This window comes from Rhinopithecus bieti, unplaced genomic scaffold (genome assembly GCF_001698545.2).
Source record: "Rhinopithecus bieti isolate Rb0 unplaced genomic scaffold, ASM169854v2 scaffold_4749, whole genome shotgun sequence".
Classification (NCBI taxonomy): Eukaryota; Metazoa; Chordata; class Mammalia; order Primates; family Cercopithecidae; genus Rhinopithecus; species Rhinopithecus bieti.
In genome coordinates this window covers 555,686-573,486 of record NW_016804602.1, presented here as the reverse complement: position 1 = coordinate 573,486, position 17,801 = coordinate 555,686, and the positions used below count along the sequence as shown (strand labels likewise).

Genomic DNA, 17,801 nt, shown 5'->3' with positions numbered 1-17,801 from the left:
GCCAGCACTGGTCTACGTTGAAGCTACTGCATCTTCCCTGCCTTCCTGTGAAAGCAATTGTGTGTGCAGTTTTCTCTGCCACACTTGCTTCACACTTGCCAGTGAATACACCCTATAGATACTTCCACAGGATTGCACCTGACACGCACTGGTGTGGACAACTCTGTGAGGCTTGCTGCCTCCCAGACTCCCCTTTAGTCAGAGGTCCTCTCTGTGTTCCAAACCCATCTGAGGCTTTTATTGGATAAGGGACACAGTGTATACGGCCATTAATATTGCCATATTAAAGGCCATACTAATATTTTAGATGTTGCTGCCTCTTGAGCTCTCTTCTCAGCCTGTACAATCTTTACCTTGTAGATATACGTAGGTAGGTACATAGAAGTCTTTTATAGCTACTGTTTAATGCATAAACTTTGTGTTCAAAGTCAATCAGGCATATGCTACTCAAAATGAAGGTATCTGAAAATCAAATTTCCCTTTCTTGCAAATCATTGTTTTTGTACTTAAAAATAATGTTCTCTTTTCTTGTTCAACACTAATGTTTCTGCTGTGATAACTCTGCCCTGAGTTAATGTATATAAAGATGTAGTCTGAATGGTGAGAGTCATAGGTTTATAAGACCACAACAACAATCAAATAATTACAGTGAATAAAAAGTCATATTGATTAACACATCAAAAGAATAACAACCTATGGTTGGTTGTTCTTTCATTGCTTTATCAGATCAAGCCCAATGTTTGAAATGGATAAAAGAGAATAATGAGCAGGATGTCTGGATGAGAGATTCTTTTTCCTCTTGTTTTACAAAATAGTGACAATTTTAATACTCAAATATATATATGAAATGTTACTGATAAATAAAATTTCAGAATTTAACTCAGAATTCAATCTTGCAGAGAAAAGAACTTTAGTTGAAGCAATACAGTATTAAATAATTGTTTTAAGAGTTTGAATTTTAGAAAAGCTATCTCAGATGAAGAGGCAGTTAGTAATGATAAAATTGACTAAATGTGAGGTTTATCTTGTCTTATTGGGGTAGTTTTCTTAGGAACAGCACTCATTCTTTACTTCAAACCTGTAATAGCTTATTCTTCCTTTTCCTTATAAAATTTGAACAATTCAACACAGCACTTAGTGACAACTGGGACCTCAGCTGAACCAGTAGTGTTTTCAGGCTTTGCCTTTTCTCTGTGTACTTTCATAAGTCTGCCCCTCAGGGCCCATTGAGCTTCTGCTTTCCTCTCAAACACACTGAATTTTTCCAGCTGCACAAACTGAGACAGCATATTCCCCTCACCAGGAGGTGCTGCCTTCCTCACAGTGAATGAGCTACTCCTTTCCATCCATTCTACCTCATATCTCCCTCAGTCTCTGTCACTGCCCCCTTTCCCCACAACATAAGGAATCTCCAGGCTCTCTCATAGCTCCCCTCAGCTGATCACTAAAGTTAACATATATTATGCATATTTATGTAGTAAAAACAGGACTAGACACAGAAGATTAAAACTTGGGGTTTAAAACCCTGCTTTAAACATCACACCAAGTCATTTCAGTTCTTTGAGCATCGGCTCAGCCTGTGGATTTCATAACTGTCCCTGCACTCTTTTCAGTCTGAAGTTTATTGGCTAAAGTTTTCAACTCCTTGTGTACAGAAACCAAGTCTCAATTTCAAATAGCAATTTTGCTCAGTAACTAGCTGCTAAATAAAATAGAATGCTGGATGAGAAGCTAAAAGCTTACTGATCAGTCTAATGGGATAACTGGGGGAAATAAAGGTAATGTTTAGTTATTTTATTTTACTCTTATGACAAGGGGTAGGTAAGGAATTGGTTATGGACCACCCTGTCCCTTCCCTTTATTTTAGCCAATGATTGTGAGTTCCTTCTCCTATAACCAAGTTTTAGTACTCTTTCTTTGTAAAACTAAGGAGAGGTAGAATATAGTAGTTCATAGCAAAGAAAAAGGCTGAAGTTTAACTACTAATTCACAATTCACTTGACAAACTTCTGATTAAATTCACAAAGTCTTGCCAGGTAAATACTAAGTCATACCACTTTATTTCAAAGAGGATAAAAATACATCCATTTCCTGACAACAACCTACCTAAGCCTTTTCAGTAGTTCAACAAGCGGCATTAGGTGTTTTAGCTCACCACTACAGCTTCACGCTTTATTATGTGTTCATGCTGATGAGATTATCTATTTCAAAGAAGATAAAAAATAAGCTTACCTCCATCCTTCTTAGCAAATCACATCCATTACTCAATTATGTGTTCTTTGCTTGTGGGTACCTGAAATAATGAGAAGGAATAGAAAACAAAAATTAAATATAACTCAACAGCACTTTGTAAAAGGCAAATATTTACAATTTTAATTGATGACAGACACACACTTCATAATACTATTAGCATGCAACTCCAGCTGCAAAAACTGAACAGCAATATGCCTAAGCTGGTTAGCAGCAAAAAAGTAAACCAATCACATCGACAAAAAGCCACCATAAACAAAAAAACTGTATTTAAAAGATTAACAGTTTTGGCATTCATCCCTACTATCAAGTCTTTCACTTTCTTTTTTTCCATCAAAATTTAGCTTACGTTTGAAGTTAGCAAGAGTTGCATTACTATTATTGTTAATTTTAGTTCTGTTTATTGCCTTGAGGGTTATATAATTTCAAATAATTTTGGTGCCTCTAGTTAATGTTAATTAGTTGTTTTAATAGCCTATAGACCTATTTGTTATATTTTTGTAGGTTTACTTTTTTAACTATCAGGAACTTAATAACTGAGAATATTTAACATTACTGTTGCATAGGCAAAATTACAGAGTTACTGTTAGTGTTACCTGTTTAACGTTTAGTCATCCTTTGAGTCCTGCGACATATTTCCTTAATAATCATCAGCCATCAAGTCTGATAGTCTCAAAAGAAATATCAGCCCTCTAAACTGCCTTCAAGGGCGGTGATATTTAGCACTGAAAATTACAAATAAAGTTTTTGAGGTTGAATAGCAACAACTGGCCAGTGACACTGATGATTTGTTTGTCAAAACAAATTGTTATAAACTACGCAAATGAAGTCCACGCACTCCTTTGAGTGAAAACAATAAAGTGAATCTACGCAATGCTTACATGTTGGATGGGATATTTAATGTGCGGGGAAACTCAAAGGTTGAAGAACTAGGCATTTAGACAGTGGTAAGTGGTAATCTTACCTCTTTATACTCCATTACTCTTTCTCACGAGAGACATGCTAATGCAAACAAGTCAATCAGAATTTGTGTTTAGCAAGATAAAGCTTAGAGGATAGTTTAAAATCCATTTATTATTCTAAATCCATTTTTTTCCATTAACATGTTATACATTAGTGTTTACTAACCATGATTCATGTAACAGTTTAGTTTGTTAACTTTTAAATTATTTAACAACCATAAGTTATTAATACATTTTAAGTATTACACAAATATCTTAAAACAGGCTTGGGTTCATTTTGTAATTTTAAATAGAAAACAGTTTAGGCATCTCTTGAAGAAGAAATAAAGCAGGCATTTAAAGCTAGAAAACAAGTAATTCCAAATTTAGTTTTTACAAAAGTTTTCAGCTTTATTGACAAATTATGGCAAACATATTTGACAAATTGTGGTTTCCTATTTAGAGAAGCTTACACATGGAACTTTATGTGTGTGTGTGTTTTTTTCTTTTTTAACAAATACAGGTTAAAACACTGAACAAATTCAGTTAGCTACATACATACAGTAGCTGCTTGTTTTCAACCCCATTAAAACAGCATTTAAAATTAAATTTACAAACTTAATATCGAACATCTTTGTCTAACTAACAGATATTGAAAGACAGGTTAAAACATCTTATCTACAACTTTATTATCAGCTAGTTCAAAAATCATATTACAGTCTTTTAGCAACCCTAAACAAAGTTTCTGCTAGTTGGTTAAGACTCAAAATCTGTTAACAGATTCATGCTTTTCTCAAAAAAAAAAAAAAAAAAAAAAAAAAAAAAAAAAGATTACACACAACAATGAAAAACAACCAAGAGAATATCATCCTACTGAGAGGTTTATAGACTATGCTTGCCAATGTCTTCTTTAGTCTGCTTTGTAAAATAATACTAATGTCAATGTCACGCCAACAGTGTAGAGGGAAATACAAGAAATATATGGGAGTAATCATGAGCAGTTATCCCTAGAATAGAAAACAACAAACAAAAAAAAGGACTATTACTTGTCTTGTTGCTGTTTATGTGGAGACCACAGGCTATGAATTGTCTTTGAGGTGAGGTCACAGGTGGGAAGGACCTTCAATATCTACCATAGGGGTGTTCCCTGTATCCCCCTCTTGCTGACCTCGGCGGTGGTGCCTTCAAGCTAGAGCGGGTTGTGGCCCATTCTTCTGGTGCTGTGAAAAAGAGAAAGACAGTAACACACACGACTTCACAGTTACTAAAAAATAGTCATTTAAGACACAATAGTTGACTGAGAAAAATAAACCAAAGATCTCAACACTGAATGCTAAAGCCTATTTTTTCCACATCGTAAGACTATCAAAAATGTGTATAGAAATGTGTACCGTGTATTTATTATGTGTTAGATTTAAATGCCACAAAATAGAAAGAGGAGTATTAGTGTAAACCCCTGCCCACAAAATCTTTTTACACAGAATTCTTAAAAATAAATAAATAAATCGGATATAGCAAACCAGTAGTCCTTAGCCCTTGAATAACTTGAGAATCACCTGGAAATATTAAACAATCACAATAAAAGATAACTAATGCCTGGTGTCTGTCCCCTAAATCTACTGATTAGAAAAATCTATGGGCTGGGACCTAGGGTTTGGTATTCAGATACTCCCCAGATGATAGTTACATAGTCCAGGGTTGAGATCCATTGGGCTAAATTGTAGAGAGAAAGTAAGAGATAAGCAGAAGATAGAGTAGAAAAAAACCTTAAGCAGCAAAATCAGTAAACAAAACAAAACACAAAGGTATCACTTTTTCCAAGTAAACAATTCAGTAAATAAAGAAGTATTAGTACACCAGGAAAACTCCATTTACCTGCTAATTTTGGCTAGGTTCCAAAACATTGAGAGTAATAGAAATCTATTATTCCAAAAGAGCAAGAAAGAAGCAACCAAGCTTTTGAGTACTGTGGAAAATAGCTATTGTAAAATCTGTGTCCCCAGAAAAGAAATGCAATTATTCTTTAAAAGAACTCAACGTGGGCTTTATGGTAACATGTTATATGATTCCAGCCACTAGGTTATTTTGGTCTCTCAATCAGAATTCAGTTCCTCATCAAGAGCGTATTTCACGCATGGGTGTGTAAAAGGAGGTATGGACAAAGGGAAGAAAGTTACTAGAGACACATAGATATTGATAACTGATATATAAAATAATGGAAATATTAACTGGTAAATAATTGCAGATTGAGGTCAACTAAGGTAGGGCATTTGCCCCTAGATAGTTCATCTGATCATAAGAATTAGTTGAGAAAGATTACTAGAAAAGCATACAAAATTGCAATTGTACTCATTATAATATAGAGCAAATGAAAACAATCTACTATGTAGAAAAATGATCAAAAGTTTATCATTGTTGGGAAAAATGGCACTTAAGTGGACAAATATTAGTTTTTTGAGAATATTCTCACCAGGGAATTATTATTACAACTGATACCTGATAATAAATTTAAGAAAAATCTCTTTTACTATTTAGTATTGTATTTCAGTATGTAATAGGATATAAAATAGGAGTAAGAAACGAAATGAACACAACAAATGTTGCCGTTGCTCAAAATATAGGTTTACCTGGATCACAGGTTGGCTTACTCTGGCCTGTGAACCAAATTTGGCCAGCTTATTGTTTCGTAAATAGTTTTACTGGAACACAGGCATGCTATTTATTTACATATTGTCTATTGTTGCTTTCACGATACAAAGGAAAAGTTGAGTAATTGTGACAGAGATTATACGGCTTGAAAAGCCTAAAATATTTATACTTTGGGCTTTTACAGAAAAGTTTTACAGATTCCTGCTCTAGACCATGTTGCTTTTGGTAGGAAAATGCAGATGTTGGTCTTTCTGTTGTAATCTTTTGAGGGCAGGAATTTATCCCCAAACCATTTGACTTTATCAACATAAAAATGAAAAGAATTCCATGTATTTGCTTGACTGGAACTAAATAAAACTGTTTTTGGTGTACTCATAGGGAAAACACATTCAGCATGTGCAAGCTTGAAAGTACCTACTTAGCCTTATGTAAAATGAGTATTTACACCATGTTCATGAGATAATCCAGGCTATATCATTGTTTTTGTCTTCTGATAGTAAAATGTATCCCAATTTATTATGGGATACCAATTTATTATGGGATATTATTGGAGCAGAAAGAATGTACTACTTTTTGCTCCAATTATCCTAGAGTGTTAGAAATCCCTGGGTTTCACTCTACAGGATTTAAGAGCTGAGATAATAGAGGCTTCAAGTTTTCCCAGGAAATAGAAGTCCCAGGTCCTTTTTTAGATTCTGAATGTTCCTGAAAAATAGCTGAACAATCATGAGCGGAGTGACAGAACACTTGTCACATACACTCCCAGATTTTCTCAGAATTTTAAATTGACATAAACCTAGGAACTTGCTACAGAGGACATAAGTGTTTAATAACTACTCATCAACTTGGCTTCAGTTGACTTTTTCTAAGTCTCTAGGGCAGTTAATTGATGAGCTAAAACTCTTCATGTCTTAAATGTTAGCCAACATTAGAATAGGGACTGTCGCTATCCACTGTTGCTTCCCCAGTGCCTGGGAGAAATGCAATGCCTAGTTACGGCTGAAGCAGTAAAAGGTTACATGAAAGAAAGGGTGGATGAATGAAGAAAGGAACTATGCAGAAAGTTCCAGTGATAATTCAAAAAACAGAAAGAGCTGAGCTAAAGAAGTTTAACATTTATTTTTAAAACTCTTTAATTAGAAATCTTATATATTTGTTATAGAGTTAAAAATCAGACTTCTTACTCAAAAGGGTTAGTTATCTAAGTATCAAAAACATTTCACTATTGAATTCAATGAAGTAATCGTAGTGGGATCCCGTTACAAAAAAGTAGAAAACATCATATTTCATGGCACAAAATGTGCTCTTTCATAATGCTGTGCTTCTATGTGAATTAATACTATGCTCTTTCCTCCTTGCTCAAGGGTAGGAAAATGGAAATTATTGTTAGTTCATGATACTTGTAACTGGAAAAGTAAATCGCCAGGCAAAGTGATTTCCTACTGAAGCGAAAGTAAGTTTCTAATTGTCCAAGATTCCATACCATTAGCAGAGGAAATTAAGGACTTATTTCACTTAATTCAGACCTTGCTTCCATTGTTTACATGTTCTTGGTAACAATAGCAAAGAGAGATCAGGAAAATATTATTTTATTTGTGTCCATCTTTATCTTTCCTAATATCAGAATGTTTATATATAGCTACAGATTTACAATTGCCATATGATAATGCACGCCAGTTTTTCTTAGTGAAAATACGTTCTTTGGATTGCAATTGGAGAGTCCTGACCCAGTGAATGTTTTTCCAGTGCCACCATATAGTGCGTCATTGAACTTTATATGGTCAGCCAAGCCCCTCATTGTTCACCAGCAATATTTAAGCCTCTGGATTTCTTTACTGCCAGTACCACAGATAGAAGGGATTCTAACCTGAGTCCCATGGAATCTTGAGCATGGAAGAGGCCCAAACATAGGGAGAGACAAATCATGACTGGGTTCCTCATGATGGAGTTTCTCTGAAATTTGAAGTTATAAAGACCCACCAATGAACTTATAATTCATCTGTCCTCTTGGGTCTCTTAGTAGACAAGAAGATTCTAAATATTTTAAGCCTTCCTATGAATTTTAGAATCCTGTTTTTTTCTAGTCCCATGGTGTGTTCTAAGACGTCATTTAAAAAACTCACTGTGATAGTAACAAACCTGCATGTTGTGCACATGAATCCTAGAACATAAAGTATAATAAAATAAATAAATACATAAATACAATGATGATTAAAATTTAAAAAACAAAACTCACTGCATCCAATGAAATTTAGAAATGTATTTATCCTTTAGGGAAATGATACAAGAATTAAGATTCTGTCAATATCAGGATCACTGTCACATGAGAAGCACCAGCTAGGCTATGAATTAATCTAATAACAAATTCCTCCTCAAAAAATGTATGAAATAACTATCTGCCAAATTAAAATTATGGAATGGGTTACATAACTGTGAATATGAAAATAGCAAATCAGGACATGAGAAACAGAAGTTAAGTGACTTGATCCAATTGCCACCCTTTCTTGGCTTCCAATTCAGGCTTTAAAGTATCACATATTATAAGAAATATGAGATAAATTTATATTTATTATACGAATAATAAAGCATCACTAAATACATTTTTCATTTATTGAAGATCTCCCATATGCTAGTTACTGAACGATGCCCTGCATATAAGGACAGTTGAAGGGGCCCGTAAAAGACACAGGAAAAAACTAACACGAAATTTCATAGATTATAACACAATTTTAATTGATGTTTTAAGAAAATGCTGGGGAAAGCACAGGGAAGGGAGGTCTAACTTTCATCATTCAGCTGAACTTGTATTGAACTCTAACATTTAATCATCTCAAAGAAGGGATTTTCTGAGCAAATACACTCAGTAAGAACACGGGTGCTGTTTAACTTATCTAAGAGAATTCACTTTCTTTAAAGACTTTCCTGTGTTAATTATTTTGTATTATCTGGCCTTGCTTCTAAACTGGACTCTAAGATCTATGAGAGGAGATATCGTCTACAGTGATAGTCACTGAATAAGAACAAATAAGAATATTCATAAGCTGTATATAAATGAATGGTGCTACTAAATAAAAAAGGGGGTTCAAACCAATTATGCAAAATAAGTAAAACAGAACTTTTCAAAAAGGCATTGTTAGCAATTAGGTTGTCATGTTGCATGTATACAGTATATGTCAATATTTCTTTCAAAAGTTCTGTTTTTTATTAACTTAGGCTGCTATTTTACCCAGCGAATCAGGTTTTACAGACTGCCTAGAGTTCATCTCTATTTCATGGTAGTCAGCATCATTGAGGAACATTTGACTTTGATAGAAGAGTGTAAATTACCTAGGTAACTCTTGTGCATTAAATATTACTGTGACTTCAAAAGTTTCTGTATCTCAAATACTGTGTGAAATGAGGCCTATTAAGTGCTGTGCATTTGTCAATGTGTTCTTATTTCTGCAGTGGGACTAGGTAACTTGGGGAGCATTCACAGTGGGAAAGAAAAATCTGGATGATTTTTAAATTTGCAAAACTGCATTCTCTGATAGTTCCAGAGATACTGAGGTAGTTGGGAAAAACATGAAGTATAGGAATGAGGGGCCAATTCAGGAAAAGCTGGCATTATTTAAGTATCTGGAAAGCAAACTTTTAATGTTTATGTTTCAGGAAGTAGTTTTAAAACACCATCTAAGAGGAAATTAATTTTAGAGATCAGTTCAGAAAGGATAAAGGAGATCATGGAGCTTACTGAGTGCAGTCATGATACTCTTATTTTGCTATCTTAGATAGCTATTTGTCTGTATATCTGAAATATGGAAAAGAATCTTTAAAAAAGCTTGTTAAACCCACAGCAAAAAGAAGGAAGTTCATGCTATTTATTTTGGTACACTGTAAATCAATATGCAAAATCACAACTAAAGTAGGAAACTTAAGTTAGTCTCTATCATTACAAACCACTAGTGTTTTTGCTTTGCAAATCATATAATGGCATTATGACATGGTTGATTAAAATTCACCCTGGCTTTGAGCCACTCAGTTTGTTCATCTCAGCTAAGTTTCTGATGTTTCTAAGAAGTATTATTCTATTTGAAAGCACCTTTCAAATACAATATTTATGGGTTGTTTTGAGGCTATTTAGTCCCAAAGAATATGTTAGTTTAGATGTTTTACTATTGTTGCAACTCACTATTATGATAACATCCATTTTATTTACTTAATGTTTAAACACCTATCATATTTTAAAAACCCTCACTATTATCACAACTTTGAAGGGCCTATCACAGCGCTAGGTATTTTGTGTATATTATTAGCAAATATCACACTTTTCCTACAAGGTAGCTGTTGACACTACCTTTTTTTAAAGATGAGGAAACTATGGCTCAGAAAGTTTAGTTGTTGGGAAGATACAGAATTTTTGTCTCTAACTGTCTCACCATCTATCGACCAATGCTTTCTCTTTTCCTCTTTTTTCCCCTAGAAAACAAGACTTAATTTATTTTACTTCCCTTGAATTATACAATAATTAGTGTTGATTCCAACAACAATTAATTAGCCAAATGAATGAAACTGTAGTTATAATTCTGTTAGCAAGAATGTGGGCCGCTTCAACTGCATTTGTGAAGGTGCAAATCCAAAGTGGAATGCGGAGTTCTTTGCACTGCTCTGAGCATTTTAAAATATTAATGGAAATTTGGAACTGAGTGGCCCAACCATTTCAACTGTACAACGCGTATTCCCACTATTTGTAATTATATAGTTTATTATTTTAAGATGCAGAGGGTAATAGAAGAGGGAGAAATATGGGTGACCAGCATCTCTTTTCGCAGATGAACACGGTGCATTATGTTCCAACAAGAAGGGTTGCTAACTTTGAGTTCATCATCATTTATCCTCTCAGAAAATTCAATCAGCTTCTGGGAAGCATTTACAGCTTTTATCACTCTTTCAAATTTTTAATCAGATGTCCTCTGTTAGAAAAAATGTATCACTTGGGATAATCCATTTAGAGAGTAACAAGGACTTAGCCTTTCTATGAAGTCCATTCTCAACCCTAAAATCTTACCATGCACATGGCAAGCACTCAGTAATTATTTACTGAATAAATTAGTTATATTTAAATATTTTGCATCTTCCTTTCAGACCCATAGGCTTCCCTCAGATGGATTCCTTCACTTTTGAATGGTAGTTCCCAGAGTCTTACAGCTGATCTGCATTTGCGTTATTGTTCTGCCTCTTTCTTGTTGAAAGATTCCTTTCAACAATCTTAAAACCATTTTTTAAACTTTTCTGTATTTTTATATTATTGTGCTTAACATCTCCAATTTACTTCATGTATATACCTAATTTCCATATTATAACCTGGTTTCACAATTTTATCTTCTGTGCCTAAGCTTAGTTGGTTTGAATTACTGCTATATTCTAATTGTGAACTCAAGGAAGGTTAAAAAAAATGACTGACAAACTTCAGGTTGCGCCAAGAACAATATTCCAGGTAGTTTTGCAAGTAATGCATAATTTTTACCAGCTTCTGTTTTCCCAGGCGAGGCCACTATGATTTGCAATATTAGAAAGAATCCCCATAATTCAAACTCCTTGGTGGTAGTGGTGGTGTTTTCAAATTGCCTATTCAGTTCTAGTTCCTATCCTACACATTATTGTATTTAAAAAGTTGACTCAATCTGTACCATTTTATTTCTAACTATCATCTATTAATAATTGAAAATTATATATGTCATTAAAATTTAAACATTTTATTCTTGGCTCTGCTGTATAGTATCCTGCAGCTGTAGAATAATACAGGCCAGTGGTTCTTAATATTTTTAAATAAGTATGTGCCTATTTTATTGCTATAGGGTTAAGAACTCATTTAAATAAAAAGGAGACAAAGAAGCTAGCTAGAGAAAGGATTTTCAAAATGGAAGGTACAGAAAAAATGGTGAATGATAATTGGAAACAATGTAGAAGGTTATCTGACTAAAGTCTAAAACACACTTTCATTATTATCAAATAAAATCCCGAATCATTCAAAAGACTGTGGAATTCAGCTAGAGACTTTTTGAAATGCACATGAGGAGTTTATAATATGAAGAATAATAGAAGGGAGAATAAAAATAGTGATATAAAGTAATATGGTATAATTCTCTTCTCAAAGAATTTCAATACTCCCTTTAACTCAGCAAAGAAGGTAGGCTTGGTGACAGAGCTTCATAGACAGAGATTAAATTTGTAGTTGCCTGATAGTCTCACTCCCCCTACATTCTTCATTTCTCTACCTAAGAACAGAAATGAGCCAAAGTTATAGCAATTAGAAAAAATCAGGTTTTCAGCTCTACAAATGTTAATATTTCTGCATGACCTACTCTAAGTGCCTGTGCTTATACCACAGTGTGCCTTTCCCTGCTTTTCCAGGTTGTTAAATGGCTCCCACCACTTGTGAAAGATCTTAGATAGTGTCTGTCCCTGGTTACGGGGAGGTAAGCTCTAAATCTTAAAATTTCCCTAGTGATTGGAGTGTCTTTGTTATTCATGGTGAGCCCCTTCAACCACACCTTATAGTTTATACTAAGAAGATGATTCAAGATGGCAATGGTCATGCCTGGAAGACTAACCATAATATTAGAGAGTTGGGGCTTTGGCCTATGTGATAGCAGCCCAACCTGAGGAGTGGAGAAGGCTGGATATTGATATGATTTAATCCATCATGTCTATAAAATGAAACTATAATAAAATGTCTGGACACTGAGACTCCTGTGAGCTTCCCTGGTTAGCAATACTTTTATATTTTATTACATAGTGACGTGCCAGGAGGGTAATGTGGCTCAGCAGCTGTCAGAACCTTTATGTTTGGGATCCTCTCAGACTTTGCTCTTGCCTTATGTGTCTCTCTCTTTGACTGGTTTTGATTTGTACCCTTTTGCTCTGATAAAACTATAATTGTAAGTATAGCACTTTCCTTGGTCCTTTGAGTTGTTCTGAAAAATTATTAAACTTGAGAAGACAGTGGGAACTCCTGAATTTGTAGCCAGCCGGTCAGAAGCGAGAGTAGCCTGGAGTCCCCCAAACTTGTGAGTGATGTATGAAGTAGATTTTCGTGGAAATTTTGTGGAAAACTGTGCCCTTACTTTGCAAAGTTTGGCCTATATATGGGCATCCCCTTTGTCTCTTTGCTTGCTCTCTTCAGTCTTCTCAGAAGCCTAAATCTTAGCTCTTGGCCCATGATTGAACCTATCTGTGCCAGAACTTCTGGATGCCAAAATCCCCTTGAGTTATCTGTCTATTATGGGCTGCTGCACTCCCCTGAGTCTGAGGGAGCTTCTCCTGGGATCTTCCTGGACAATTGCAAGCTTCAGAGAGACTGATCTAACTATTTTAGTTGTTGTCTTTGTTCGTTTATTTTCTGGCATATCTTGTTACCCACTGAACTAAAGGTTTGATAAGGTACCAGTACGGTTAAGACATTTGTTCAATACAAGAAGACACCGATTGTAAGTCATATATACATGTATATATACAGATATACATAGATACATATATATTTGCAGTGTTGGGAAGAATCCCTGTAATTCAAACTCCTTGGGGGTGGTGATGGTGTTTTTAAAATGCCTATTCTGTTTTAGTTCAGAGCATTTAACAATATTCTATTCCAAAATATTTAGCAAATATGCCGTCATTCAATAAGTTATGATGTTTGATAAATCAAGTGTAGCACATTTATTTTAGACCAATGTATTTAGTCTTTTTTTTTTCTTTTATCCATGCTATCTTTTAATAAACATAAAAAATCTCCTCAAATTCTGGAAATTCTGTAAAGATTTTCTAAGGTGGCATATCCCAGGATATATTTTTTTTTCTTAGCTGACATACTTCCATGTGGGCAAAATTTTTTCCCCAGGTTTATATTTTGTATTCTGTACTTTGTGTTTTATAAACAATTCATTTTTCCTATATTCTACATATAAATCTATATCATCTTGAATATACTTTCTTGTACATGATCTGTTCATCCCAAGAATTCAACAATAAGTCACTCAACTCTCCCATCCCTCTTAGCCAAAATGATTGTGCCATTAACTCAGCAGAAAAGAAAGTGATCAAAAAAAATAAAAACACCTTTCCTATGGCTTGTTTTATTGTCTCAACAAGAGCGTTGTGGACTGTAATTTTTTGTTGACTCTATCTGTTGGGTAAATTTTTTTAAAAAGTCAAGGTTGAGATTTAACTGTTCAACACACAATTGTTCCAAAAGGTAGTTACTTACGTTTATTACTACTTAAACTTACAGTTTTCATAAAGTGGACTTAAAATATCAGGTGCTCTAACACAATGTTTGATTACAAAATACCCAGTGTTATAAAAGGAGCCTGCATATAAGTTGTGTATCACCTTCAAGAATGCAAATGACTGGCACAGTTTGGCCATTCATCTTTTCAGTAGTCATGAGAAGCAGATACTGATGGGGAAAAAAAAAGGGCTTCAAGTATAATTTGGTTTTATTACTGTGAGAGAACTTATAAAGATAGTTATCAAAAAATGGATATTACAAATTAAGATCATAGGATCCTTCTAATGTGCCCCCGTGCATGTGGCTATCTAAAACTTATTCTCAACCTTAGCTTACAGTAGAACCACCCATGAAGCTTTTAAATAATTCTGATGGCTAGTTCTCATCTCCAAAGGTTGTGACAGATCCAGTCTGGGGTGGAAACTGAAAGTTGGTATTTTTTTTCAAAGTTCAACAGGTGATCCTAAAATGTGTAATCACAGTTAATAATCTCTGAAACACTCTAAAGCAGGTTTTTGTCTCACCTAAAACTGTTGGATTAAGGAGTGCATTATTCAAAACGAAATTGAAACTGTAAATACTTTGAACGTAAAATAAGCAATATAAGCAGTGACGTAGTGGTGCACTGCTCTTTTTCATTGTTTCTTGCCTAGGCAACATGCTCTGCATTTGTTACCAAGGCTAATTGGATTAGATATCAATCTAATGATAACCACTGAAATAGCAAAAAGGGAAAGCTAATTTTAAAATTAATTTCACAAATGGATTTTAAAATACTTTAGAAGCATTATTTCACTAGGTCTTCTTCCTTTTAATTACAAATAAAGTTTAAAATCTATATGAAAAGTAAAGCACAGTGATATTTTCCCCATAACCTATTATGTAATAACTTTAATACATCTCAGAAAAAATAAATTATTTGCATATATTATTTTTAAATGACTGATAAATTATTGCCAAATTAAGAAATCTCATTTCCATTTCTAAGTCAATTTTCCAAAATTTATATTCTATTTACTATTAAAAACAGTCTTTGTTCTTGAATTAAATGGCTGGCACAACTGCCAGTTAGTTTCATTTTCCTTTGCTGTTTTCACAGATTAATCAATGCAGGGCTCATTTTCACACTGGGAAAATAATAATTCCAGCTCCTCAACACAAAATGAATACATTTGTCTTCCACAATTGACTTGAAGTGAGGCACTCAAATGCCCTAGAATATGGCACAAAATTTCTTTTTGCTTTCATTCATTTCAAGATAGTGTATTAATATTATCCTCCTTGCTTCCACACAGCTGTCATCTAAAACGCCACTAAAGAATGGATGCATAATTAGCTCTTCAGTTCATACATTAAATACATTTTAATAAATAGCTCTTTTCTCAGAGAAAATAATATTGGTGTCCATTCTTAGCTATCAGTCTCAGAGAGAACTTAGAGGGTATTTCTTATGTGAAGCATTGCTTAGCTAAGCTAATGTAGGCACTGTATTTAAAATACAGCCTTAATGAATTATTAGCCATTCTGACTCATCTGAAACAATCATAGTGATTCTGATAAATTAAGAAATATTTTTAAAATGCAGAAACTGATTTGGAATTCCTGTAAGTCAAATATTCATGCTCCAAAAACAAATTCAAGTTATCAGAAATGTAATATCTAAATGTTAATAGTAACCAATTTAAAATCAATTAAATATTTAATGAATACCAATGCATTAAACATTAATATTTATAATGAACAAGATAATTATATTTTAATAAAATTCATTCATGATTTTAATATTTAAATGCTATATTTACATTATGAGCAAGATAGTTTCATACTTAATATTAAATTATCTGCAAATATCCTGAATAATTTAACTGTGATAAAACCTAAAATAATACATTATTTTCTGAAAGTCAACATATTTATTATTTTAGTGACAAAATATAGGCCCCAAAGAGACAAATACAATTTCAGTTTTCATACACAAAACATAATGTATGAAGATTCAGAATGAAGTGTCCCACTGAAGGACTGAATTTTTATTTCTGTGGGCTTATTTCACATCATTTCTAAATGAGAAGCTCCATCTCTGAGTCTTTGGAATGCAGAACCCTGTCATTTGGGAGAGCATTCCTTCTTCCCTTCCCAGTGCCTTCACTTGACCTCACAGTTCTTCCTGCCAATGTGAGCTGGAAAGAAAGGTGCCTGGGACAGCTGACTCTGAGACTCCTCACATAACTCTCCAAGTCTAGGAGGTTGCCAGGAAAGTAAACATTGAGGCTACTAGTTTTGTAAAAATGCAGACATTCCATTGGAATTTAGTATCAGTACCCATGATACAACCACAATGTAACAGACAGGAGTTACTGATTCAGATCGGAAGTAAATGAATAGCTGGAGATATGAGATTTACATTTTAGAATAGCCATTTGTGTACACACAAAGACTGTGTACCATTGATTAGAGATAAGGTATAAATAGGTAATAGTTAATATATAAAGTATGAACAGTTAATAAAAACAATCAATCAATATTTGACTTGTGTGGGTCCTCAAATCACTGCTCATCATCTGTATTTACATTGTATCATCTGCCTATTTGGATATTTTATTATAAGCAACTTATCACCAACTACCTAATACCTAATATCATACTACATAATACCTGATGCCACAATCTGAGTGCACATAATGCATATTAATTTAATTGGGCTGCAAGGTTATAGTGTTGAGCTCTTACTATTCCTTGTCCTCTTACTTTGTCCTTGCTCTATTGCCTTTATTATTACAATTATTATGAGAAGATTCTCAAAATTCAAATCTCATGACCATATGGATCTATAGCAAGTACTTTATTTTTTGGTTATGGAAAAAGAGGAATGAAATTTAGTTAGTAAAATAGGTAAATACACATTATTAGGTAAAAATTGCTGCCTAATTAATATCTTCCTTATTATGTTCAGACAGTCAAATCCCTTTCTACATTTTCCCTATTACTTTATTGTGAAGAATTTATTGACTACTTTCTATATGCAGAAAATTTCTGGTTGGTAAGTGGTAATTTGGCCCAGAATGAAATTTAGTGCTTATGGGTAGTTAGTTCTCCTAAAGTAAAGTGGATCACTTCTTTCTAGACTTTGCTAGAGCAGGAGAACCAGACTACAAAGAAAGTACAATATAAGACGTGGGATTATAGAGGTGAGCCCTGGCCCTCCAGACCATAGCCCTTGCATCTCCATTAACAGGCTTGAGAAGCAAGTTTGTATTTACACACTTTTTCCAATAGCATTACATAGTATTGACATTTCAAAATGTAAATAATTCAGAAATAGAAATCTCATCTCTTATCACCAGATATCATCAAATTTATCCTTTCCATTTATCTCAGTGTATGTAATTCTGTAAAGCTCATGAGCATGATTTTCCTCAAATTGATGTATCAAGTGTAAAAAATGATTGTATTTTGCAAGTAAAAGTTCGATTTTTCCAGAAACGACTACTTACAAATAAGAATATGCCTTCTCATCAGAACGTAAGTTTCAAGAGATTGTTCACTACAATATCTCCAAGATTGAGATCAATGGCTTACATGTGTTAGCCATTAAGTAAATATCTGTTAAATGAGTAATGTTCTCTCATCTTGTATAAAATTATTACATACAATGGTTTAAAATCTGGTGCAGTTTTTTTTTTTTTTTTTTTTTT

At 33.8% G+C, this 17,801-nt stretch overlaps 1 protein-coding gene across 1 annotated transcript in view; it reads right to left on the bottom strand.

Moving 5' to 3' along the window:
* Window positions 1–3,313: 3,313 nt before the first annotated feature.
* KHDRBS2 (KH RNA binding domain containing, signal transduction associated 2) overlaps window positions 3,314–17,801 on the bottom strand; it is a gene marked incomplete at its 5' end in the record, with an annotated part of 503,373 nt that continues 488,885 nt past the window's right edge. Inside the window, one exon of the mRNA XM_017869369.1 lies at window positions 3,314–4,411. Within this exon, the coding sequence (XP_017724858.1) occupies window positions 4,314–4,411 (98 nt within the window). The remainder of the gene's footprint in view (window positions 4,412–17,801) is intronic.